At 46.3% G+C, this 27865-nt stretch overlaps 1 protein-coding gene across 2 annotated transcripts; it reads right to left on the bottom strand.

The window, feature by feature from the left end:
* On the bottom strand, positions 1–27865 carry LOC140410804 (uncharacterized). Of its 2 annotated transcripts, XM_072499428.1 has the most exons (3): positions 27671–27865; positions 27448–27537; positions 1–1911 (listed from the first exon to the last, which is right to left on the bottom strand). In XM_072499428.1, the coding sequence occupies exons 2-3, from the start codon at positions 27518–27520 to the stop codon at positions 101–103; spliced, it is 1884 nt and encodes a 627-aa protein (XP_072355529.1). In that variant the 5' UTR covers positions 27521–27537; positions 27671–27865; the 3' UTR covers positions 1–100. The 2 variants fall into 2 exon arrangements, with proteins under 2 accessions (XP_072355529.1, XP_072355530.1); XM_072499429.1 differs by lacking the exon at positions 27448–27537.

Below are 27865 nucleotides of genomic sequence, written 5' to 3' on the forward strand. Positions count from 1 at the left end.
GCATACTTGAATATTTATTTTTTAAATCAATTTTATTTCTTCATTAAAAATCCTTTATTATCATTCACAATGTCCTGCATTAGACCAACAACTTATAATTCTATGCCAATAGATTGGTTCTGTGAACCAAAAATCCTGAGAAGGATGATTGCATTTTATTGGAGGAGTATAAACCATTTAACTGTTCTGTAGGCAATTGTAAATATATTTGATCTATTACCTGTAGCTGTAGTACAGCACCCCCTGAAGCATGATCAATATTTTTTTCCTTGTAGTCATCATATGTGTATAGAACCGGTTTACCATTTTTATACAATGCAACGTGAACACTTCTGTCTTTGACATGGATGTGATACGAGAAATAGTAAATTCCTGGTATTTGACATGTAAAAATGCCAGTTTCTGAATCATAGACATTGGCTTGATTGTAAAGTATTCTGTCAAAAACTATTGGCATTCCTGTTGTAGAATATGGTGTAGAGAGAATGACTTTAAAACTTTGATCGGTATTTGATGTTGACTGTATTACAGTTTCCCCTGGTGGGCCTGGGGAACCCGATGGACCTGGTACACCAGGAGGACCAGGAATGCCTGGAGGTCCCTGTGATTCTGCGTCACTAGATGTTTCCACATCTCCTCCCAACGGGGCTCCAGATAGGATAAGGTTGGTACGACCTGGTGGACCTCGTTTTCCTGGATCTCCCCTGATGCCTTTTTGACCTGGAGGGCCTGAAGTCCCATTTGGACCTTGTTTGCCAATTTTTCCAGCAGGTCCAGTTGGCCCATGATTGCCTTGAATCCCCAATGGTCCTTGAAAACCAAGATCACCTTGCATACCAAATTCACCAGGTCTACCTCCGGACCCTTTATCACCCTGCGGACCAGGTGCACCCTGTTTTCCCCATGACCCTCGAATACCTTCTTCTCCTGGAATTCCCAATTTTCCAGGAGCACCAGTTGGCCCTTTGTCGCCTTGTAATCCAGAAATTCCAGACAACCCTATTATACCTGGTTCTCCTGAAGGCCCTGGATTGCCATCTTCACCTGCAACACCTTTCAGACCTGATAGGCCTGTTGGCCCTGGAAATCCTTTGAGTCCAGCACTACCAAACCCTCCATTGATCCCTGGGTCTCCTTTCTCACCAGCATAGCCATACATGCCTCCTGGACCAGGCTCACCTTGAAGGCCTGCCAAACCTGGATTTCCAGTAGCCGGTGGACCATGTTTAGCCGGCATTCCTTTTGGACCTGGAAGACCCTTGATCCCAGGAATCCCTGCAAGACCTTGTTTACCATCTACTCCTGGCATTGAAATTGATATACCAGGTGAACCGTGTGATCCGTTTTCACCGGGTAGACCTGTAGTCCCAGGTCTACCGGATTCTCCACTTTCACCTTTCTCTCCTGATGTGCCAGGGATACCAGGAACCCCTGGTGGACCTGCAATTACTTCTCCAAGGGATCCTGGCTCACCGTGAGGCCCTGGATAACCCGTTTCTCCTGTGAATCCAGGAGGGCCAATTTCGGCAGCACCGTTTTCCCCATGCAGACCCAGACCTCCTGGTTCTCCAACGTTTCCATAATCACCTTTTGACCCTGGAGGACCTGGTGATCCTTGGGAACCAGCCTTGCCGTCAACAGATTTTGTACTGGCTCCAGGAGAACCTACAAGTCCTGGAGGCCCGTGTAGTCCTTGTTGCCCTTGGGGCCCCATGTCACCATATTGTCCACAAAATCCTCTTTCACCCTTTTCTCCTGGTATCCCTGGCATTCCTGGCTGCCCCACATAGGTTGCTCCTGGGATTCCTGGCAGTCCAGCTGATCCACACATGCCTGGAGGCCCTTTATTTGTAGCACCTGTTGCTCCTGGTGGGCCTCTTGGTCCTGGTAAACCCTGTGGACCTCTGATACCTATGAAAAGAAAATGGCACTGTTCACATTCTGACACCAATAATATGTATTCCATATCATATAACATTATTCTCCTGAATTTTATGAATTGATCTCTTGTTATCTTAAATCCAGAAGGGAATTAAGGAAAAATGTCTGCCTAGAGAATGGTTAGAATGTGGAACCTGATACCATGGGAGGCTTAGAGTTTTTATTTAAATCATAAAATGTGGGCATTAATGGCAATAGTATGTTTCCAGTGTATGGTGGAGTACTGGTTCAGGAGTGCAGAGGCCAGAACTATTATTTCAGGGGTCAGGTTTCACCATAGCAGCTGGCAAATTTAAGTTCAGTTACTTATATAAATCTAGAATAAAAACAAAGTATTGGTAAAAATGGCTATGTAACTATATGGTGGGTGGGTAAAAACCTGTCTGGCTCATTAATGTCCTTTAGGGATGGAACCCTGCTATCCTTATCTGGTAAATAAACCAGGGAGGTGGGCACCGGAGCAATATGTCAGAAGGTGAGAGCATTGAGGGAGAACTAGGGAATAGGGACAGTGTGGCTCTGAGGCAGAGCAGACAGGGAGATGTTGCTGAACACAACGGGTCTGGTGGCCTGAAGTGCATATGTTTTAATGCAAGGAGCATTACGGGTAAGGCAGATGAACTTAGAGCTTGGATTAGTACTTGGAACTATGATGTTGTTGCCATTACAGTGACCTGGTTGAGGGAAGGACAGGATTGGCAGCTAAACGTTCCACGATTTAGATGTTTCAGCCGGGATAGAGGGGGATGTAAAAGGGGTGGCGGAGTTGCACTACTGGTTAGGGAAAATATCACAGCTGTACTACGGGAGGACACCTCAGAGGGCAGTGAGGCTATATGGGTAGAGATCAGGAATAAGAAGGGTGTAGTCACAATGTTGGGGATTTACTACAGGCCTCCCAACAGCCAGCGGGAGATAGAGGAGCAGATAGGTAGACAGATTTTGGAAAAGAGTAAAAACAACAGGGTTGTTGTGATGGAAGACTTCCCCAATATTGACTGGGACTCACTTCGTGCTAGGGGCTTAGACGGGGTAGAGTTTGTAAGGAGCATCCAGGAGGGCTTCTTAAAACAATGTGTAGACAGTCCAAGTAGGGAAGGGGCTCTACTGGACCTGGTATTGGGGAATGAGCCCGGCCACGTGGTAGAAGTTTCAGTAGGGGAGCATTTCGGGAACAGTGACCACATTTCAGTAAGTTTTAAAGTGCTGGTGGACAAGGATAAGAGTGGTCCTAGGGTGAATGTGCTAAATTGGGGGAAGGCTAATTATAACAATATTAGGCGGGAACTGAAGAACCTAGATTGGGGGTGGATGTTTGAGGGTAAATCAACATCTGATATGTGGGAGGCTTTCAAGTGTCAATTGAAAGGAATTCAGGACTGGCATATTCCTGTGATGAAGAAGGATAAATATGGCAAATTTCGGGAACCTTGGATAACGAGAAATATTGTCGGCCTCGTCAAAAAGAAAAAGGAGGCATTTGTCAGGACTAGAAGGTTGCGAACAGACGGAGCCTGTGTGGAATATAGGGAAAGTAGGAAGGAATTAAGCAAGGAATCAGGAGGGCTAGGAGGGGTCACGGAAAGTCATTGGCAAATAGGGTTACGTAAAATTCCAAGGCTTTTTACACGTACATAAAAAGCAAGAGGGTAGCCAGGGAAAGGGTTGTCCCACTGAAGGATAGGCAAGGGAATCTATGTGTGGAGCCAGAGGAAATGGGCAAGGTACTAAATGAATACTTTGCATTAGTATTCACCAAAGAGAAGGAATTGGTGGATGTTGAGTCTGGAGAAGGGTGTGTAGATAGCCTGGGTCACATTGAGATCCAAAAAGACGAGGTGTTGGGCATCTTGAAAAATATTAAGGTAGATAAATCCCCAGGGCCTGATGGGATCTACCCCAGAATACTGAAGGAGGCTAGAGAGGAAATTGCTGAGGCCTTGACAGAAATCTTTGGATCCTCACTGTCTTCAGGTGATGTCCCGGAGGACTGGAGAATAGCCAATGTTGTTCCTTTGTTTAAGAAGGGTAGCAAGGATAAATCCAGTGAACTACAGGCCGGTGAGCCTTACGTCAGTGGTAGGGAAATTACTGGAGAGAATTCTTCGAGACAGGATCTACTCCCATTTGGAAGCAAATGGACGTATTAGTGAGAGGCAGCATGGTTTTGTGAAGCGGAGGTCGTGTCTCACTAACTTGATAAGGTTTCTCAAAGAGGTCACAAAGATGATTGATGCAGGTAGGGCAGTGGATGTTGTCTATATGGACTTCAGTAAGGCCTTTGACAAGGTCCCTCATGGTAGACTGGTACAAAAGGTGAAGTCACATGGGATCAGGGGTGAGCTGGCAAGGTGGATGCAGAACAGGCTAGGTCATAGAAGGCAGAGAGTAGCAATGGAAGGGTGCTTTTTTAATTGGAGGCCTGTGATTAGTGGTGTTCCGCAGGGATCAGTGCTGGGACCTTTGCTGTTCATAGTATATATAAATCATTTGGAGGAAAATGTATCTGGTCTGATTAGTAAGTTTGCAGACGACACAAAGGTTGGCGGAATTGCGGATAGCGATGAGGACTATCAGAGGATACAGCAGGATTTAAATTGTTTGGAGACTTGGGCGGAGAGATGGCAGATGGAGTTTAATCCAGACAAATGTGAAGTAATGCATTTTGGAAGGCCTAATGCAGGTAGAGAATATACAGTGAATGGTAGAACCCTCAAGAATATTGAAAGTCAGAGAGATCTAGGTGTACAGGTCCACAGGTCACTGAAAGGAGCAACACAGGTGGAGAAGGTAGTCAAGAAGGCAGCACGGTGGCGCAGTGGTAGCACTGCAGTCTCACGGCACCGAGGTCCCAGGTTCAATCCCGGCTCTGGGTCACTGTCCGTGTGGAGTTTGCACATTCTCCCCATGTTTGCGTGGGTCTCACCCCCACAACCCAAAGATGTGCATGGTAGGTGGATTGAACACATTAAATTGCCCCTTAATCGGAAAAAATGAATTGGGTACTCTAAAAAATTTTTTAAAAAATGTTTTAAAAAGAAGGCATACGGCCTGCTTGCCTTCATTGGCCGGGGCATTGAGTATAGGAATTTGCAAATCATGCTTGCTATAGAACCTTAGTTAGGCCACACTTGGAGTATAGTGTTCAATTCTGGTTGCCACACTACCAGAAGGATGTGCAGGCTTTAGAGAGGGTGCAGAAGAGATTTACCAGGATGTTGCCTGGTGTGGAGGGCATTAGCTATGAGGAGCGGTTGAATGAACTCGGTTTGTCCTCACTGGAACAACGGAGGTTGAGGGGCGACCTGATAGAGGTCTACAAAATTATGAGGGGCATAGACAGAGTGGATAGTCAGAGGCTTTTCCCCAGGGTAGATTAACAGGGTGCATAGGTTTAAGGATGAGGGGCAAGGTATAGAGTAGATGTACGAGGCAAGTTTTTTACACAGAGGGTAGTGGGTGCCTGGAACTCGCTACCGGAGGAGGTGGTGGAAGCAGGGAGTATAGTGACATTTAAGGGCATCTTGACAAATACATGAATAGGATGGGAATAGAGGGATACGGACGCAGGAAGTGTAGAAGATTGTAGTTTAGTCGGGCAGCCTGGTCGGCACGGGCTTGGAGGGCCGAAGGGCCTGTTCCTATGCTGTACTTTTCTTTGTTATTTGTTCTGGTCTGTATATGATTCCAGAACCCAGCAATGTGCTTGGCACTTAAACTGCTCCTGAAAGCCTCCTAATTGTATCAAAACCCAGGAACTTCAGCAGTTTAATAAAGTATCTCCCTATCATCTTCTCAAGGGAAATTTGGGTAGAAAGGGAGGAGGGTGGTGGGTGGACGGGGAAACTGATGCTGACCTTTCTAGTGATGCCCACATCATGTGAATAAATACATTTCAAAAGTGCAGAAATATTTTAAACTAAAGCTGGATAAATACATGAGTGAGGAATAAATGGAAAGTTATGCTGATTGCATTAGATGAAGTGAAGAGTGAGGAGGATCATGGAGAGCATAAACAATGGACACAGGCAATTTGACTATTGGTCTCTTTCTGTGCTATAAATTCGATGTCATTCCAAGTCTGGCCATTTGTTCAGCCTGTTTTATTGATACAATTTCCAGTTGGTAGCATTATGAATGCTTGGCTATGCTCCAAGACTATCTGTGGGCTCAGCCCTGTTTACACAGCTAAAAAGGGAACTGCTGTCTTTGTTTTATTGATAGTTTCATGAGCTTGTAATAAGTTTACCTTTCTTTTAAGTATTTTTCATGTCTTTTGTTTTTTTGGATAAGAACAGATGTTAATGGATTGAAGTTTTTTTTCCAACAGGACTTTCACTGACTGTGTTTGATTGACAGTTTTACAAGCTTGCAAAGTGGTGAAACTTTACAAAGGGAATTTTGAAGGGCTGTGACTTCAAGAGCAATTCAAAGACCTACCAGTGTTATATGTCTCGTTGATTCTGTACCTACTGACTACTGGTAGAGTGCTTCAAAGGCCCAGAAGTTGTCAATATATTACATCAATGTAAAAACCAAACCATAGGGTCCTTTTTTACATCATATTTGCGTCTCCATATTGTAGAATTTAGAAGATAACTGTATCCACTGGAAAAAGTATTCTGATGCATCTGATCCCATACACAATGATTGTCAAATTGTCTCCTGCCCTTTAAAGACTGAGCTCCATTGTCGGCCAATTCTGACAGTTGAGGTTTTCAAAAGCTTTTAAATTTAGCTGTCAAAAGTTTCCTGACTACAACCACCTTCCCCCAAGTTTCACAAAAAGACTTACCTGGTGTGGTTCCTAAAGCCTTCCGGAACCTAAAGATAACAGCCTCAGAGAAAATGGAATTTGGAGCAAATGTTTACAATAGCAACCCAGCGTCACTTTAATTTCATGTTGAATTGCAAGTCACCACATTTCCCAACCCAGTGAAAATGTTGGGCAGGAATTTGTGAAATTACAGCCCCACATGCATAAGACCATCAGACATAGGAGCAAAAGTAGGCCATTTGGCCCATCGAGTCTGCTCTGCCATTCAATGAGATCATGACTGATCTTATATGATAATCCCAAGCTCCATTTTCCTGCCTTACCCCGATAACCGTTGATTCCCTTACTGCCTTCCATTTGGTTCTCCCGATGTGGGTTTTCTCAGCATTGGGAGATAAAAATTTAGTCCATTGTCCAGTCAAGTACTCCCGATGGCCAAACCTATATCCCTTACTCACTCCCACATGCACTTGTACCCCAAACCACTGTGCCCCAAACCCCACTTCTGGACGATGTCAATGCAGGCTTGGCAGGCAACTGCCATTTACTGTTAGCTGGTGCCTAACAATACAGCCTAGCACTCCAGACAGGTCATGATAAAGTTCATTAAATTATGCATTAACACCAAAACAAAATACTGCAAACCTTCCAAATCAGCAATAAAAAGAGAAACTGGTGGAAATAGCATTTTATGTTTTTACTAAATTCTGAATTATCTGACAATGTCTTTCCATTATTCCAGCCTCTGGTTCCTTTGTCACTCAGTTGAACATTGCAACACGTTCTGGCTCCTGAGATACAAAGAGCACATTCATACCCTTACTGCTATCACAAAAGAACAAGATTGATCTCCAACGATAGAGAACAGGGTTAGGAGGAAGGTTAAAGGAGATTGGCTGTCAACTTTGAAAAGAAGTAACCGAAAGACGAACTGATTCTTTTGTATATGACAGAAATGGTATGGAAACGTTAGATCCAGAACACTAACTCAGACAGGAAAAGTGGAAAGGGGATACAAGTTCAAAGCAGTCAAGGACAACCTTAGGACTGATAGAACATAGAAAATACAGCACAGAACAGGCCCTTCGGCCCATGATGTTGTGTCGAACCTTTGTCCTAGATTAAGAACAAATTTATCTACACCCCATCATTCTACCATAATCCTATCCAATAGCCGCTTGAAGGTCCCTAATGTTTCCGACTCAACTACTTCCACAGGCAGTGCATTCCATGCCCCCACTACTCTCTGGGTAAAGAACCTACCTCTGACATCCCCCCTATATCTTCCACCATGTTTGGAAATTCTTGTTGATGCAAATAATAATTCAGATAAATGTTCTTCTGGCAACAGTTGAGAGAAAAACTTGGGTATATTGTGTTTGGTTATGCTCTTGTCGTAGCATAAGCTGCTTCCTTGATGTGCACTCTGACAAAGGAAGGTTCAGACTTGGAGATAGCTTTAACACGTTTATTAAACTATTAACAGTTCTCCTACTTGGATTCGATGCTGCTGTTAATCCTGCTATAGCTACTCAGACTGACGAACCAGCCTGCTACAATCCACGTGGTGGGTGTGATGTTCAATCAACCCTGTGCCTGTACTCACTGAGAGTCTCCACTGGAAAGAGGAAGATCATGTGTGCAGTGTTCTTATATATGGGTTGGTGTAATGCCCCCCCTGTGGTAGTGTCACCTCTGTGCGTATCGTGAATGCCCATTGGTCGTGACCTATCTTACTGACCTATTGGTTGACTGTCTGTGTGTCATGTCTCTGGTGTTCCCTCTAGTGTCTAGCTAGGTGTAGTGTATGTACATTAACCCTTTGTGTACTTACAGTGATGTATATCACCACATATTGAAAGAACAGTTGGACCTGTTAGCTGAAATAAGAAATAACCCACGGCGCCAAGGTCTCAGGTTCGATCCCGACCCTGGGTCACTGTCCGTGTGGGGTTTGCACATTGTCCCCATGTCTGCCTGGGTCTCACCCCACAACCCAAAAAATATGCAGTGTAGGTGGATTGGCCACGCTAAATTGCCCCTTAATTGGAAAAAAAGTAATTGGGTATTCTAAATTTATTTTTAAAAGGAAATAAGAAATAGCTGACTTTTGAATTTGCCTTTGTTTAAAATATTTTTCATTGAAGTTTTTCATTTTAACAAAATATGGGTGAAATTCTCCACCTCGTGACGCCAAAATTGCATATCACGATCAGGCGGAGAATCGGGCATCCTGCCAAGTTCAATGTCTGTGCCCAGCGCTGATTCGGGTGGCATGCTCTGCTCCCTCACTGGTGGTGATAACAAGTTTTGTACCCTGCGGCGGCGGGGGCATGCAAAACTGCCATTTGCATGCGTTCAAGTCTGATTAGCGGGTTGGACACAGTATGCTCCGCCCTTCCGTGATGCTTCGCTTCTCTCAGGCAGAAGCCTCAAGTGCAAGAATTACTACAAGTATTGGCAAACGTGGACTGCGCGCCATGGCTGCAGAGGGGGAGCGGGAGGATAAAGAAACTCTAAAAAACTGTTGTAAACTGTCGGGTTTGCTGGGGGATGGCTGCCTGGCCGAGGGCAGTAGCAGTTAGTAACTTGGTGCCAAGTCCATGGACTTGGGGTGACCCCCTCGGGATTGGGGTGACCTGGCTCAGACTGCCATTGCTGCAGTCAGTCTTTTAAACGCACTCCTTTTCGTGCTACTGACAGGCTCCTGGCTGCTCACACTGGTGAGTGCTGCCGGTGTCCTTTAAATGCTCAGAAGGCCTCTGGTCATCTGGGAGCCCACCGAGACTGTCCCTCTTCACACCCTCATTACTCAAGCTGTATCATTAAGGGCCAAACTCAATCAGGAGCCCACCAGGTGTTAGCACTCCTCAGAAGTGCTGCTCCATTGCAGGGGAAGCAGGGAATCAGCAGAGCTCACCACAGCCAGAGGACACCTGCAGCATTTGGAACCCTCCCTGGTTCTCTACCCCTCTCAGGGTTGAGGACTCAACAGTGACCCCCACCCCTCCAGCTCAACAGCTATATCCTCCTGGTGAAACTGGCAACACTGTCAGCCTCCGCCACCACCTCCCAGACAGTAGTCTGGAGAGCAGAATTGAGTCTGTGGCCCAAGCTGGGGAAGAGGGTGTCCCTCCACTCCACCTCGGACTCTTAACTTCAGGGGGCAGGTCTTTGCTCAGACATCTTGGTGGCTGCAGTGAATGTGTGGTAAGTGGAGCGCTTAAAAACATCTGCAGGTGCCAGCCTCTTTGGCGCTAACTCCAGACCCAGTGATTAGAATGCCCATCAGACTGGGAATTGCTCAGAATTTGTGGCAGCAAGTGCAGGAGGTGAAAGAGGCCGGTATTCTGGCCTTTGCGTCCCTGGTAGCCCGGCGGAGGATTCTGCTACAGTGGAAGGATGCGAGGCCCCCAAACGTAGAAGTCTGGATCAGCCACATGGCAGGGTTCATTAAATTGGAGAGGGTAAAGTTTGCCTTGCGAGGGTCTGTGCAGGGGTTCCTCAGGCGGTGGCAACCGTTCCTAGACTTTCTGGCGGAATGTTATGAGGAGTTCAGCAGCAGCAGCAACCCGGGGTTGAGGGGGTCTCCGGGTATGTGTTTATTTTGTTTTGTGGGGGGGGTTGTATATTGGGGGAATTCTCTGTATAATTTGGGAGTACGTTGTCTCTGTGTGCTTCTTTTTTCTTTCTGTAAAGGGGGTTTGTTGAAAATTTGTTAAAATCGAATAAAAATATATTTTTTAAAAAAGAATTTGCGGCAGCAGAGTTTTGGCCCATTAGCATGTCAGCAAAATGGCGCCGGAGAGTGGCGACTCTCTGAGTTCTTGATGCGCAATCAATTACACTCAAGACGAAGTGATTCATAACTGAAGGCTTTAATCTACTAGAACTCTTTCCCCAGCAGCTTCGATACAGAAAGTGAAGGCTGCTGGGACGGCACCGTTTCTTATTCTCCGCCTGTCAGGGCGGAGCTATGTACAACAGCCAATGGTAGACTCCTGGGTCTGACCAATGGTCACCTGCCTCTTAGGTACCACAATACCTGGTACTACCACAGTGCTCTCTCACACAGATCCTCTTTTTACATTTCCTATAACCGTACTAATCTCTTAAAACTTAATTTTAACACTAACACTATCACTAACCTTTCTCTTTTATGTTCTCTTGCAGGTTTGAAGATCCTCAGAGGCCCGTGGAATGGACCTGATGACCTGATCCGACTGGCTGGACTCCTACAATGACCCGGCCTGGAAGTTTAAGAGGCCCAAACCGGATGTCCGACCCCGACTTTGATTTGGACCCGACCCGGACCCCGGACTGCCCGATCCAGTCGCCGGAGCACCCTACCCGGCCTCCGACCACGAGACCTGGCCCGACACAACCTGGAGAGGTCCGCCCAGTGCCCCGACCTGGAGAGGCCTGCCCAGCATATGACGTACCGAAGGATGGAAGGAAGAATCCACGTGGAGGGCCGGCCAGGCCTACTCCAAGGCCCCACTCCAGGATCTAGGCACTGGGGTATTGGCAGGGCCATAGCCTTTGCAGTACCCAGTACCTTCAGCCATTTCTTTATATCATGTAGAGTGAATCAAGTTGGCTGAAGACCTGCAACCTGTGATGCGGGTGACCTCAGAAGGAGGCTGAGATGGATCACCCTCCTGGCATTTCTTGGTGAAGGTTGTTGCAAATGCTTCAGCCTTTTATTTTGCACTGATGTGCTGGGCTCCTCCATCAATGAGGATGAGGATTTTTATCGAACCTCCTCCTCTAGTTAGTTGTTTAATTGTCCACCACCTTTCACGACTGGATGTGACAGGACTGCAGAGTTTAGATATGATCTGTTGGTTGTGACCAAGGCTACAATGAGATCAGGAGCTGGGTGGCCTTGGTGGAACTAAAACTGAGCATCAGTGAGCGGGTTATTGCTGAGAAAGTGCCACTTGTTACCACAGTTGATGAAAGCTTCCATCACATTACTGATAATCGAGAGGAGGCTGATGGTGGTAATTGGTCAGGTTGGTTCTGCTTTTTGTTTACAGGACATACCTGGGCAATTTACCATATTGCTGGATTGATGCCATTGTTGTAGATGTGCTGCGACAGCTTGGCTAGTGGCACAGCTAGTTCAAGAGCACAGGTCTTCAGTACTGTTGCCGGAATATTGTCAGGGCCCACAGCCTTTGCAGTATCCAATGGTTTCAGCCCTTGACTGATATTATGTTGAGTGAATCAAATTGGTGGAAAACTTTCACTTGTGATTCTGGGGACCTCAATAGAAGGCTGATATGTTTGCAACTGCTTCAGCCGTGTCTTTTGTACGATTGTGCTGGGCTCCTCCATCACTGAGGATGGGGATGTTTGTAGAGCCTTCTCCTCTAGTTAGTTGTTTTATTGTCCACCACCATTCGCAGTTAGATGTGGCAGGAGAGCTTACATCTGATACTTTGGTTGTAGAATCGCTTAGCTCTGTCTATCACTTGTTTCTTTTGCTGTTAGCCCTGTGCTTTATCTCCACCAGTTGGTACCCAGTTTAAAGTATGCCTGGTGTTGCTCCTGGCATGCTCCTCTTGCACTCTTCATTGAACCAGGGTTGATCCCCCAGCTTGATAGTGATGGCAGAATGGGGGATGTGCTGGGTTGCGAGGTTACAGATTGTGGTTGTATACAATTTTGCTGCTGCTTATGGCCTCATGGCTGCCCAGTTTTGAGTTGCTGGATCTGTTCAAAATCATTCCCATTTTGCACAGTGGTAGTGCCACAAAATATGATGGAGGGCTTTGACAAAGGGTCATCTGGACTCGAAATGTTTGCTCTTTTCTCTCCTTACAGATGCTGCCAGACCTGCTGAGATTTTCCAGCATTTTCTCTTTGATTTCATATTCCAGCATCTGCAATCATTTGCTTTTATTAACATGATGGAGGATACCCTCAACATGAAGATGGGACTTTGTCTCCACAAGGACTGTGTGGTGGTCACTCCTACTGATACTGTTGCAGACAAATGCATCTGCGACAGATAGATTAGTAAGGATGAGGTCAAGTAGGTTTTCCCCTCTTATTGGTTCATAAGAACATAAGAACTAGGAGCAGGAGTAGGCCATCTGGCCTTTCGAGCCTGCTCCACCATTCAATGATCTTGGCTGATCTTTTGTGGACTCAGCTCCATTTTCCCACGTGAACACCATAACTCTTTTTCCTTTATCTTCAAAAAACTATCTATCTTTATCTTGAAAACATTTAATGAAGGAGCCTCAACTGCTTCATTAAGCAGGGAATTCCATAGATTCACAACCCTTTGGGTGAAGAAGTTCCTCCTAATTTCAGTCCTAAATCTACTTCCCCTTATTTTGAGGCTATGCCCCCCTAGTTCTGCTTCCACCCGCCAGTGGAAACAACCTCCCCGCATCTATCCTATCTATTCCCGTCATAATTTTATATGTTTCTATAACATGTTTCTACAACATGTTCCCTCACCATCTGCCGCAGACCCAGTCTAGCAGTTACATCCTCCAGGACTTGGCCAGCTCGGTTTGTAGTGGTGCTTCAAAGCCATTCTTGGTGATGGACATTGAAGTCCTCCACCCAAAGTATGTTCTGTACCCAAGTCACCCTCGGTTCTTCTTTCAATTGTTGTTCAACTTGGAGGAGTACTGATTCACCAGTTCAGGTGAGGAAGTAGGTGGTAATCAGCGGATTTCTTTGCTGATCTTTGACCTGATGCCATAAGACTTCATGGGGTACAGATTCAATGTTGACGCCTCCCAGGGCAACTCCCTCACAGCTGTTAACCACTGTGCCGTGCCACCTCTGGTGGCTCTGCCCTACCGGTGAGACAGAGAAGATGGTGCCTGGGACGTTATCAGTAAGGTATGATTCCGTGAGTGTGACTATGACAGGTTGTTGCTTGGCTCCTCAGTGGGCCAGCTCTCCCAATTTTGGTACAAGCCCCCAGATGTTTTCAGTGTCGAAAGGGCCATGTATGCCATTTTTGTTTCCGGTACCAAAGTTCATGCCAGGTGGTCCATCCGGTCTCATTTCTTTTAGGCTTCATAACAATTTGCTACAACTGAGTGGCTTGCTAGACTATTTTAGAGGGCAGTTAAGAGTCAACCCCTTTGCTGTGGGTCGGGAATTACATGTCGGCTAGACCTAAAGGACATTAGTGAACCAGATGGACTCTTATGGCAATCGACAATCGTTTTGTGGTCACCATTACTGAGACTAGCTTTCAATTCCAGATTTTATTAATTGAATTTAAATTCCACCAGCTGCTGTAGTGGGATTTGAAGGATTACTAATCCAGTGGCAGTACCACTGCGCCACTGCATCCTTTGTGAATTTAGAAAACCATTCTCATGTATAATGGAAACTTCACCGCTCCCCACCCCAGTGGCATTTGGGAGCCATGTGCATTATACCAGGTCCCTTGGTCCTTTTTCTTGTTCCTTCATGCTTTTTTAATGATGTAGGCCCACATAATCAAGTGAGACAGTTTAAAATCAAACAGTAAGTAGTTTTCGTACACACAATAAAAAAAAGAACATAAAAAATATAATATAAGAAAAGAGCAAAAGGAAAGGAAATCAAGAGAGCCAAGATTTTCTTCAAGTAAACACTGGAAACATTGGAACAATAAGTAGTACCAACTTTTTACCAGCAGGTGATGCTGCTGTGCTTCATTAAAAATCAATGTCAACTTTGTTTCACATGTGCAAATAGGCTCTTCTACCTTAAAGTGATTGAAGATTGCTTTTATTTTTGCTAAGTCTGACAAATTATTTTCCACTCTGCTATGAATTATCAGTGTAGTCTTGGCTCTAATTATATATGGCCTATATGTTTGCCCTTCTTTTAAACACCGTCTTTCTGTGATAAAAATGATCCTCGTCCTATACTGGGTATGCTCAATCAACAGGGCATGGCAAATGCAGGAACATTAGACAGGTTGGTGCTCTGCTTCTGCTTTAGTTGGTTGGCATCAGAAGTTACCATCTGTACTCCGCCAATATTTATATGCGTAGCACTAGCTAAACCAAGCATGACCTCCTGAAATAATTGTAATTCCCGTACCAGCCTCCCCGAACAGGCGCCGGAATGTGGCGACTAGCGGCTTTTCACAGTAACTTCATTTGAAGCCTACTTGTGACAATAAGCGATTTTCATTTTCATAACAGTCCTGAACATGAAAACCTTTCAATGGAAATAATCTAAAGGTGTGTCTTGAAGATTCGAGTGATGGGGCTGTGACTATTTCCTTTGTTCCATTATGGGATTGTCCTGGTGAAGAAAGATTGTTGATACATTGTCTTGGAAACAAATAGTCTTTGTAGATTGTGTGGATGGCTCCCTTGTGTTTTGTCATTGTTGGAGGGCACCAGATACGTGTTTCTGTCAATTCCCAACAGTCCATTCCATATTTTATAGAACATGGTCGGTCTATTTCTCTCCCACCTTTTCTGTAGCAATTCTTATTCCAAATCTATGATCAAAGGTGTGACACTGGTGTATTTGCCATATTGATTTGTGCAGATGTGCATTGGACCACTTCAATCTTATTTGTACCTCTCACCACATTAGAACTTGCATGCTCCAGGATTAGACGAGCAAGAGTTTGGTAAGCTATAACTCTAATATTTTTACTGCAAGACCAAAGATTCCTCAATGCCCTACCAGAAACATTATCTAATTTTCCTTTATTCACTTTGCTCGGGCCGTCCCCTATGGCAATGTGTAGGAACGACAAAGTGTTTCTTTTTTTTTAAATTTAAAAAAATATATTTTTTATTCTCCTTTTTCACATTTTCTCCCAAATTTACACCTAACAATAAACAATAATCAGTAATGAATGTAATGTCAATCCCCATATCAATAACGATGATCCCATCCTCCCACCAAACCCCAGATATTAGCCCGCATGTTAACATAAAAATGACAAAAAATGAATCAGGAACCACCTATAGTCACCATTAACACATACGGTCCCTCTCCCCCCAACCTTCCCAGCACCCCTCCCCCCCTAATTTTCGATATGTGATCCAATTCTCGAAAGTGCATAATGAATGATGCCCATGAATTGTAGAACCTCTCCATCCTTCCCCTCAGTTCAAATTTGACCTTTTCAAGCATCAAGAATTCCAGCAGGTGGAGAGGTGGATCTCCACCCTAACAGGATCCGCCTTCGGACGATCAGCGAGGCGAAGGCTACAACATCTGCCTTCTCACCCATTTCCAACCCCGGCTGGTCCGACACCCCAAATATGGCCTCACGAAGGCCGGGTCCAGTTTCATGTGCACCACTTTAGAGATTACCCTAAAAACCTCCTTCCAGTTATCCTCCAGCTTTGGACAGGACCAACAAAACATATGAACGTGGTTTGTGGGGCCTCCCCCGTAATGTTCACATACATATTCTACCCTCTCAAAGAGCCGGTTCATCCTCGCCCTTGTAAGGTGCGCTCTATGCACCACCTTCAGCTGTATCAGCCCCAACCTCGCACATGAGGTGGTGGCATTCACCCTCCGGAGCACCTCACACCAGAACCCCTCCTCCAGACCCTCTTCCAACTCTTCTCCCACTTTGCCTTGATCCCTTCTAGCGGCGCTTTCTCCTCCTCCAAAATAGCCCCGTTAACCGCCGATACTACCCCCTTCTCTAGTCCCCCTGTCGTCGGCACCTCCTCCAGCAATGTGGAAGCCGGCTCTACTGGGAAGCTCAGTATCTCCTTTCTGGCAAAGTCTCGAACCTGCATGTATCTAAATATTTCCCCCTGCTCCAGCCCATACTTCGCTCCCAGCTTCTTCAATCCTGCAAAACGACCTCCAAGAAACAAATCTTTTAAAGTCCTCGTTCCTTTCTCCTCCCATCTCCGGAAATTTCCATCCCACTTCCCTGGCTCAAATCTATGGTTCTCCCGAATCGGCGTTTCCCTTGACCCTGCCCCCAACCCGAAGTGCTGGCGAAACTGCCTGCAAATTCTCAACAAAGTTATTACTACCGGACTCCTTGAGTATCTCCCCGGGACTATCACCCCTTCCCAAACTCTCCTCCATTCTGAGCCATTGGGATTCAACCCCTCTGACCCAGCTCCGTACCTTCACCACATTCGCCACCCAGTAATAATATATCAGGTTCGGAAGATTCAAACCCCCTGCCTGCCTTCCTCTCTGTAGCAGCACCTTTTTAATTCTGGCCACCTTCCCTCCCCATAAGAACGAGGTAATCAACCCTTCAACCTCTCTAAAAAAATGCCTTTGGCAGATAAATCGGCAGGCATTGAAAAATAAACAGGAATCGCGGCAGCACATTCATTTTAACCGCCTGTACCCTGTCAAAATATACATCTATGTATACAATGGAGTGCAGACAGGCAGTGATTGACACACAGGATGACCAGTAAGCACACAGAATAGAGCAGCCAATCACCAGACAGGACACGACCACTATAAAGCCAGAGGGCACCAGGTTTCCCGCTCTCTTGGGACCCAGCCTCTGAGACAGTCGGAGTTAGTGAGCTGGCCAGTGCAAACACTATGTGGTAGCTAGTAAGCCTGGTTAGGCTAGTATCAGATCTCCAGTCAAGTTAGCGTAGTGTCACAGTTGAACATGTATAATAGTTTAGATGCTAAATAAAATTGTGTTGCATCTTATCAAGTGTTGGAGGTCTGTCTCTCGCTACACTGCATCAAGGGCAGTCCACATCGACCCAGCCTACCCAACACATCATACCAGGGCACCACCAGTGACAGAGGGAGACCATCGCACCTTGCCAGATCAACTTTCACTCTCACCACCAAACTAGAAATGTTGTACCTATAGAGCCCCCCCCCCCAATCTCGAGCTACCTGCACCCCCAGGTATCTAAAGTGAGTCCCTGCCATACGGAATGGCAGCCCCCCCCCACCCCTGCCCTTGCGACAAAATGTTTCTAATATACATTAATCAAATTATGGGTTGCCAAAAGTTTTGTTTTGTTTTATTTTTTCAATTAAGGGGAAACTTAGCGTGGCCAATCCACCAACCTGTACATCTTTGGGTTGTGGGGGTGAGACCCACGCAGACAGGGGGAGAATGTGCAAACTCCACACGGACAGTGACCCAGGGCCGGGATCGAACCTGGGTCCTCGGCGTTGTGAGGTCGCAGTGCTAACCACTGCGCCACCGTGCCGCCCCTGCCCAAAGCTTACTGAGGCACAACCCTGGGTCACATAGTTGTAAAAATAATCTTCTCTTCAATAAAATATATTCCATTGCATTCTGGTTTAAAATTTTGGCGTGGCTTAGAAGACCACTCTTTTACTTCTGGCCACACAAGGAAAATGAAAAAAAAAGTTAAAACAAGTATCTTTTGGGACCTCTTCCTGCCCTGGCTTCTCTTCCTGTGAGGCTGGCCTGGTGGGAAAATAATAGTTAATTCCTGCTCGCATAATCAGAGCCTGGTTGACCGAGTCGCAGAAGGAGCCAGCTGTTTCTGATGGATGGCCCACACATTTGTTTGGAAGAGAGGTTAAAATCGGAAGCTACAGTAAGGGAGCGGGGGCCTTGGCAGGTAAGCCCCATGGGTGATTTTAGCCATCCATGTGTTTGTTCCTTCTGGGCCTCGAGGATTAAAATTGCCCTTTTACAGTTACAATATAAAACAACATTTATATGTAAGGTTCAATGTATTCTGCCTCTGTTTTGGTGCACAGTGAACAAATTTTCAACAAAACGCCCCCTCAACAAAACCCCCCCTCAACAAAACCCCCCCTACTGCTCTTTATTTTCAAGGCAGGGGTGACTGATGGGGATGTCTCTGTTATGGGGTGTCTATGTTAGGGGGGGTTTTAGTATCAACTACAAAATGTACACCAGGGGCAAAATTCTCCCCCAACGGCGGGATGTCCGCCGACTGGCGCCAAAGACGGCGCCAATCAGACGGGCATCGCGCCGGCCCAAAGATGCGGAATGCTCCGCATCTTTGGCGGCCTAGCCCCAACATTGAGGGGCTAGGCCGACGCCGGAGGGATTTCTGCCCCGCCAGCTGGCGGAAATGGCGTTTGTTGCCCCGCCAGCTGGCGCGGAAATGCGGCGCATGCGCGGGAGCGTCAGCGGCCACTGTCAGTTTCCCGCGCATGCACAGTGGGGAGAGTCTCTTCCGCCTCCGCCATGGTGGAGGCCGTAGCGGAGGCGGAAGGGAAAGTGTGCCCCCACGGCACAGGCCCGCCCGCGGATCGGTGGGCCCCGGTCGCGGGCCAGGCCACCGTGGGGGCACCCCCCAGGGTCAGATCGCCCCGCACTCCCCCCAGGACCCCGGAGCCCGCTCACGCCGCCTGGTCCTGCCGGTAAATACCAGGTTTGATTTACGTCGGCGGGACAGGCAATTTCTGGGCGGGACTTCGGCCCATCCGGGCCGGAGGTTCCAGCGGGGGGTCCCGCCAACCAGCGCGGCCCGATTCCCGCCCCCGCCCAATCTCCGGTACCGGAGACTTCGGCGGGGGCGGGGGCGGGATTCACGGCGGCCAACGGCCATTCTCCGACCCGGCGGGGGGTCGGAGAATGACGCCCCAGATTTATGTTGTAAACTATGGTTGGCACAGGAGAGGAAAATTGTATCAAGAGCTGAACAAGCTAATTTGCCCCATGCATGTTTCAGGATTTGGTAGAGTGACAAGACACTTTCCACATATTAACCGACTAAAACTTGGGTAGATTGTCGAAGGAAGATTTAGGGCAATTTACGAAGCATTTCCAGGCTGCTTCTATCAATCTCCTGTCAACAGTTTTGGAGCAGCACTTATAACGATCTCCCACATTGTAACCATGAGGGGAGAGAAATATGGATGAGAAGGCAGAAAATTACTGGAAAAAGAAGGGATCAAAAAAGTAATAATCCACTTTTTCCATTTTTTCCTGGTCAGTTTTTCTAGGCAATTATCTCCTATCACTGAAGGAATTGCCTCTTTGGTAAGATTTTTAATGTTTTAAATAAGGTTTTTAAAATCTTACCTAAGTGAGCATTCATCACATGGTAGCTTTGACATAAAGCTGGTTATTTGACCACAGTGAGGATCACAGCTGAATTTGATCCTATTCTTCCTAACATTCTTATACATCCACAATTATCTGGGACTTCTGGTTGCTGATCAGAATCCTCAATCAATTTTGTTCTCCTTCTAAACCAGGGGCATCAAAGCCAATCATTGGGCTACCCTAGCTATGGTAAGCATACGTAGTACAGAACAGGAATTAAACATGAGACCTTTCTTATTTGCAAGGACTTACAATTTCATTTTAAAACATTCGCAAATATTGTGATATGACGAGGTTAAAATACCAGGAGCATGTTCACAGCTTGCTTTGTCTGTGCTTCATCAGCAATTTGAACACACTACCTTTTGAAAGATTAGATCAATGTTTCATGTCAATAATTGTATCTCAGAGTCAGTGTAAAATCTGGAAAAATAAGATCACTTCAAAAACTTCAAATTAACTAAATGCAATCAAAAAAATCTGTGTTTACAAAAGATTAGCAACAACTTGAGTTTTTCTCTTTAAATTTTATCACAATACAGTTTTCCCTAATCTGATATTTGAGAATAAAGGTGAGTTTTCAAACTCTTTCCCAATTTTTTTGTAGCGACTTCCATTATGTAACTCTATGTCACTCCTTTCTTAGGTTTAGACAGTATTTATATTTGCAAAGGAATGTAGAACAGGGATATGCCATTCACCTCTCAAGCCTGTTCCACCATCCATTTAGATCTTGGTTGCACAGAACTTAGTTCCATTTATCACCTTGTTTCATCTTTCTTGATATCCTTACCTAAAAAAAACTTATTCTCAGTCTTAAAACGATTCAATTTATGCAATGTCTAACACCTTTTAGGCTGAAAGTACAAGATTCCCTTGATAATTTGTGTCAAAAACTGATTCCTGATTATAAACAAGATATGGAAGCATAGATATGTAGAAGGTACAAGAAAGATTTGCTCGAATGATACCAGAACTGAAAGGATACATCTATCAGGAAAGGGCTCTTTTCTCTAGCAAAGACAAGATCGTGATCAATTGAGGACTACAAAATTATGAAACTGTTTGATAGGGTAGAACTTGAAGATATATTTCCATTTACAGGCGTGACCAAAATGAGAAGACATAATTATCACATAATCGTCAATAAACACAATAGGGAATTCAGGAGAAATGTTATTATTCCGGAAAGTGGCTAGAAAATAGAACTTGCTGCTACAAAAAGTGTAACTGAGATGAATATCATTGGTGCATTCAAGGGGAAGATGCATAAACACACAAAAGGGAAAGAAATCAATGGGTATGAAGGTAGCTGAAGAGGGATAAACACCAGTATGGACCTGTCGAGTTGAAAGACATGTTTCCGTGGTGTAGGTACTTTGTTACAAAAGTACTTCACTTCAATTGTATTCCTAAATGACTGACGTCTAACCTTGCCCATCCGCAGCCATCACCGGTAGCTGAATTCCTGATGCGGTTGACAATCCAACATGTGGGGGAAAAAATGTAATTGGGGCCGGGTGCCAATCCATTTCTGATGCCCCGTCCCCTGCTGGCAGCATTGAGGTTTGCGCCCTACAACAGCGGGACGATGCAAATAGGTCATATTGACCCATTTGCATCTTATTAACGGGCTGAATACCAGACACTCCACCAAATAAATCCTCTGGGTCAGGATTTACACTGACGTGGGTTGGTACAAGTATTTGCCAGCACACCCCTGGCGCGATGGACCTTGCAGTGCACCAAGGGTGCACCCCAAGTCTATCAGAGTTGCCCCCCCCCACAATGCAAACCCAACTTCTCCAGTCCCCCCACTAGAGACCCCCACCAGAGACCCCTACCAAAGACCCATCGCCAGACCACCCAGCAGAGACCCCCACCAGAGAACCCCAGCAGAGACCCCACTAGATCTCCCACCAAAGTCCCCCTACCAGATCCCCCACCAAAGACCCCCACCACAGCCTCCAGCCAGAAACCCCCCATATCAGAGATCCACCATATTAGAGACCCCTCCATATCAGAGACGCTCCCATTTCAAAAACTCTCAAATTAGAGAACCCCATACCAAAACCCCCCCATTTCAGTGACCCCCCCTAACATAGACACCCCATAACAGAGACATCCCCATCAGTCACCCCTGCCTTGAAAATAAAGAGCAGTAGGGGGCGTTTGTTGGGGGGGGGGGGGGGTTTGTTGAGGGGGGGTTTTGTTGAAAATTTGTTGAAAAATTTGAATAAATATATTTAAAAAAAAGAAAATAAAGAGCAGTTGAGATATAAACAGTGAAAAAAAATCGCTGCTTTAAAATTCGCCTTTTGCTACACCTTCTGCCTCAGGCAGAGAAAGCAGCAGCTGTAATTTCATAGAAAGCGAAAACCACATCAGGGTATAAATCCACTCAAATCCTTTGATTTGCAAGGCTTTAGAGGGGCTGGTTTAGCACAGGGCTAAATCGCTGACTTTGAAAGCAGACCAAGGCAGGCCAGCAGCACGGTTCAATTCCCATACCAGCCTCCCCGAACAGGCGCCGGAATGTGGAGACTAGGGGCTTTTCACAGTAACTTCATTTGAAGCCTACTTGTGACAATAAGCGATTTTCATTTCATTTCTATTCACTTCAAAGGGGAAAAAGCTTTTACTAGGCTGTAACTGACCACTTCCAGACAGCCAGATGTCTGGATTGTTTAATTTAATTTCCCTTCACGCTGGAATGGATATCCGGCTGTGAAACTAACCGTAATGTTAATAAACATACAGGAGTTAAATGCTTTCAACTATTTTCCTCAGCATGTGGTCATGAGCTGTCAATCATAGCTGTTAGGGGTCTATGGTGGGTGTCTCTGCTGGGGGACTCTGCTGGGAGTCTCTGGTTGGTAGGTCTGGTGGGGTGTTGGGTCAATCTCATGCATCTGTTTTGTGGAGGGGGGAGCGTGACTCAGTAATTCTCCTGGTTAGGGGGGCTGAATTGCATTGTAGGGGGAGGGGGGCCAGCCACCGGGCGTCGCTCTCTGGCTGCCCACTCAAAATGGCTGCCCAATAGTGCGATTTGCCCCGGAATCCCTTGCATTCCCAGCCATGCATAAATTTGTATGCTCCCAGCACGAGCGCAAACCAGAGGCAATTCCACTCTGGTGGGAGAACATAGGGCTGGATTCACTGCTGGCAGAATTCTCCATTGCGCCGGCAGTGCATCCATGTCCGAGGATTTCCCCATGGCCCGGCGCTGCCCTCCATGGAAAACCCCATTGGCCGGCTTGCGGGACGGAGAACCCCGCTGCTGGCAGGGTCGTGCAACACCAGAAAACTGGTGCAGTGGGGCGGAGAATCCCATCCATAGCCTCCAACTGGAGACACCTGCCCTTTATGTTTGTGCCATACTGGACTGCCTGAGCTGGGAAATAGTTATCGCTATCTACGCTGAGAGTTCTTTCGATCACCCTTTTATCTTCTACATTAAAGCAACTAGAAGCCAGATTTATGCAATCTGTCCTCATAATTTAACTCTTTAAGACATGGTTTTATTCCGGTGTATCTGTGTTATATCCTATCCAAGAGCAGTTTACATTTCCTGAGTTTCCATGTCCAAAATTGAACATTGTAATCCACGTACTAATAATAATAATGATGGTATTATGATGGCCACAATCAATACGCAGGATTACGGGGATAGGGCAGCGGGCTGGGCCGAAGTAGAGTGCTCTTTCGGAGGATCAGTACAGACACGATAGGCTGAATGGCCTTCTTCTGTCCTGTAGGGATCATATGGGGATGGTGAAAAGATCAGACCCCAACTTCAATCGCTGGGGAACAATGTTTTCCCATCCTGTCAGTCAGAGAATATTGACATTACCCCGACTCTCTGGCTCCAAACAACCGACCAATTACCAACCCATGTCACAAGGTTATTCTGTGCACTTTTAATTTCACAATTAAGCTGCAAAAATGGAGTTCTAATTCAATTTTTTTCCTGATTTTGGTGTATGTAGAAATGATCATTAGTAACATAAAATTTACGGTCACACAAATACATTGGGGACGGGATTCTCTGATCCTGAATGTTGATGCCGTCGGAAATGCCGTTGTGTTTCCCGACGGCGTCAACATGGCCTCAGGATCAGTCATTCTGGCTCCTACAGGGGGTCAGCACGGCACTTGAGAGGCCCACGATGCTCCAGCTGCTGATCCCGGTGTCAACTGGGCGCCGCGGGGTCCGGGCATGTGCCGCGGCTCCCTTCTCCACGCCGGCACCGACACAACATGGCGTAGGGCTAAAGGGGCTGGCGCGGAAGAAACGAGGCCCCCAGCCTGAGAGGGCCCACCAACCGGCGGGCCAGGCCACAACAGAGGCCACCCCGGGGTCGATCCCTTCCTCCCCCCCCCCCCCCCCCCCCCACAGGCCGCCCCCGGACCCTTCCACGCCGAGGGCCCGCTGGCTGAGGGCAGATTAGAACAGCGCCGGCGGGACTCTGGTTTTTTGTTATGGCCCGCTCGGCCCATCCCGGGGCCTGCGGAGAATCGCGTCCCATCGTCGGGGCAGCGTGGAGCGATTCGCGCAGGTCACGGCAATTCTCCGGTCCGGCCCTGGGCTGAGAGAATCCCGCCCTGGAATACCAAAAACCCTGTCTATGTAGGTTTGCTCTCAGGCACTCCGCTTTCCTCCCACAAGTCCCGAAAAATGGGTTTGTTAGGGAGTTTAGACATTCTGAATTCTCCCTCAGTGTGCCTGAACAGGCAATGGAATGTGGCGACTAGGGGCTTTTCACAGTAACTTCATTGCGTGCTCATGTAAGCCTACTTGTGACACTAAAAAAGATTATTGTTGTTTTTATATTTCTACCACTGGAATTGTAATATTTTAAGGCTTGTCATGATATTCAGGTAAACATCATGGTACAAACATACATACAAACTGATGGACAGATCAACGGACCAATCAACACACCACAGCCAAGCACAGGCAAGGGCATACACACTACAAAACAGGGAACACGACACTTCCGGCTCATTCCAGCAGGAGACAGCTCAGAGCTCACAGCAAGCCACTCAGACATCCAACATGTGCTGAGTGCCGCTCCAAGATAGTGTTAGGAATAGGTCCACAGATTCAAGGGTTATGATCGAAACAAAGTCTCCGGCACCAGAGATTCGGCGGGGGTGGGAATCTCGCCGCGCCGGTTGGTGGGCCCACCCCGCTCGATTCTCCGGCCCGGATGGGCCGAAGTCCCGCCGCTAAAATGCCTGTCCCGCTACCTTACCGGCGGGACAAGGCGGCGTGGGTGGGCTCCGGGGTCCTGGGGGGGGGGGGGGCGCGGGGCGATCTGGCCCCGGGGGGTGCCCCCACGGTGGCCTGGCCCGCGATCGGGGCCCACCGATCCGCAGGCGGGCCTGTGCCGTGGGGACACACTTTCCCTTCCGCCTTCGCCACGGTCTCCACCATGGCGGAGGCGGAAGAGACTCTCTCCACTGCGCATGCGCGGGAATGCCATCAGTGGCCGCTGACGCTCCCGCGCATGCGCCCCCCGAAGATATAATTTCAGCGCCAGCTGGCGGGGCACCAAAGGCCTTTTCCGCCAGCTGGCCGGGCGGAAATTCGTCCGGCGCCGACCTAGCCCCTTAAGGTTGGGGCTCGGCCCCCAAAGATGCGGAGCATTCCGCACCTTTGGGGCGGCGCGATGCCCGTCTGATTTGCGCCGTTTTGGGCGCCAGTCGGCGGACATCGCGCCGTTTCCGGAGAATTTCGCCCCAGTTTACCACTGTAAATATATGTTAGTAATAAAACTGAGTTGTACCATTCGCACCGTTTTGGTTTGTCTGTGTAGCAGAGCACCCAACACATCAAGGTTGTAACTGTAATTGCAACATCGGCTAATAAGAAAATCAATTTCAACCTGGAGAATCTAATTAACGCTGTCTGGCTGAATGCTAACTGAGACATGTTGAGACTGGAAAGGAAGTAGTCATACTTTCAAAATCATTAAAACAATGTGATTATTAGGTGTTCAAGGGAGCTCCGAAGTTGTTTTTCAAACAGGGTGAACACCCACAGAAGAATTACATTGTATGTGCCAAAGAAAAGAAGCAACCCTCCCTTGGGGGTAACTGTTTACTGCTACTCCCTAGAAACAAATTAGTCCGGTTGTGGAGAGTCAGTCTGTTAATTTTACATTACAGTACTGCAAAGCAGAAATGTTTATTTCATGGGTAGAATTGGTAGCTAGATGGAATAGAATAGAGAGGCCAAGTGAAAAGAAAGTAAAGATAAGCCAGACCAAAGCTGTCTTACCCTCCCTCTGGAGAAAGGTTGGGACAGATAGAAAAAATAAAGATAATACCACATAACAAAAGGAAGCAATTGGGTAACACAACACATTGTTTGTTTAGAGATACAAAACAAAGGTCAGTTTACCTCGATCTGTAGATTTTTGCAGCACAAGGCAATGCTGAATCAGCCAGCTTGGAGCATCAAATGCTGGAAAACCGGAGGGACAGCAGGGATGTTGTGGGGAGCTGTGTGAGTGTGTGGGGGTGGCGGGCATGGGGGAGGTGGGGGTGTTGTTTAAGGCACATGTTTTGAAAGGAACCTACATGATATTCTTCCACTGACAAGAATATCATGACAAGCACTGACCCAGAAGAGTACCTATTTATTTTCAAAGGCAACTGGTCAAACACCATGGGTAGCAGAAAAAGGAAATTGTTCCTTAAAAATGAAAGAGTATAAAAGAAGATGATGTCTATTTTATCTCTAAGATGTGGTTCTTACATCTCAGCTCCATGGTACCTTCCCTATCCTCAATGTCGAGGTTTGTTGCAAACTGCCTTGTGTCTCTTATTGTTTGTCACTCTCCCTCTCAACTCCATCCTTCACAACTTCTTTGCCAGAATTTTACAGTCTCAGCCCCTTGTGAGATTGCAATGTGCTCACATCATAAATTCGTAGAATTGGATTATTATTATGGTGCAACCAAATAATTCCTGCCATCAGGGAAGCCAAGCTATTTCAGAATAAAAATACTCCTCTAGCAACCCATGTACATACATAAGGAACTGGTTGAAATTGAGATTAACATTGCATCAAATAATAATAATCTTTACCAGTCTAAGTAGGTTCACATTAACACTGCAATGGCGTTACTGTGAAAATTCCCTAGCCGCCACATTCCAGTGCCTGTTCAGGTACACTGAGGGAGAATTCGGAATGTCCAATTTACCTAACAAGCACGGCTTTGGGGACTCCGGAGCACCCGGAGGAAATTCATGAAGACACGGTGAGAACGCACAGACTCAGCACAGACAGTGACCCAAACTGGGAATTGAACCCGGGTCCCTGGCACTGTGAAGCAACAGTGCTACCCACTGTGCCAAACATTATTACTTGGCTATCAGCTTGCGATCAAGTAAACAGAAAATCTCTCTTAATAATTTCTTCTCACTGCTGTCCCATCTACCTTTTAAACTCGGGGGATACAATTCTGCAAATATTTACCATGCTCGCAGAATGGATATACGAAAGATACAAAATATTTAAATTCTGTTCTCCAGTATCATTCCTATATAATGTTCCAGCACTTCAAGTTAAGAAAACAGTCAAGAACTCACATGGATTGCACAATATTAGGATAAAAAACAAGTGTCACCTTTGCCAACAATACTCAAATATCATTAAAAGTGTATTAAAAAGAAGAAAGAATATTATTTTGGAACTAAGACATACCGCAATAATGTGTTCCAGAGATGATGTTGACAGAAAGCAGGAGTAGAAGTGACCTGAATTCCCACCTTATCATTTTTAACGGATCACCTCCTTAAAGGATTAATACAGATTGTCACAACACAATTTTTAAAAATTACTTTCAGTAAAAATTGGTACTAGTCAATTGCACCAAACATTACACAAGCACAAGGCTGTAAAAGTAAAATGATCCCTAGTACAGTACCTGTGTTAGAATGAGAACAAAACAACTATTTCCCACTTAAGGTTAAGGACGATAATACAGATCACTTGCAGGAGGAGTATTGTATCTGATCGGCTGGCAGGTTAATGTATTTATACACAGCTTATTCAACAAGTAATTTAAAAAGTAAATGACAACAAGTCCTCGTCACCATGTAATTATGAATGTGCTGCGTGT

Source organism: Scyliorhinus torazame, chromosome 4 (genome assembly GCF_047496885.1).
Source record: "Scyliorhinus torazame isolate Kashiwa2021f chromosome 4, sScyTor2.1, whole genome shotgun sequence".
NCBI classification, from domain to species: Eukaryota; Metazoa; Chordata; class Chondrichthyes; order Carcharhiniformes; family Scyliorhinidae; genus Scyliorhinus; species Scyliorhinus torazame.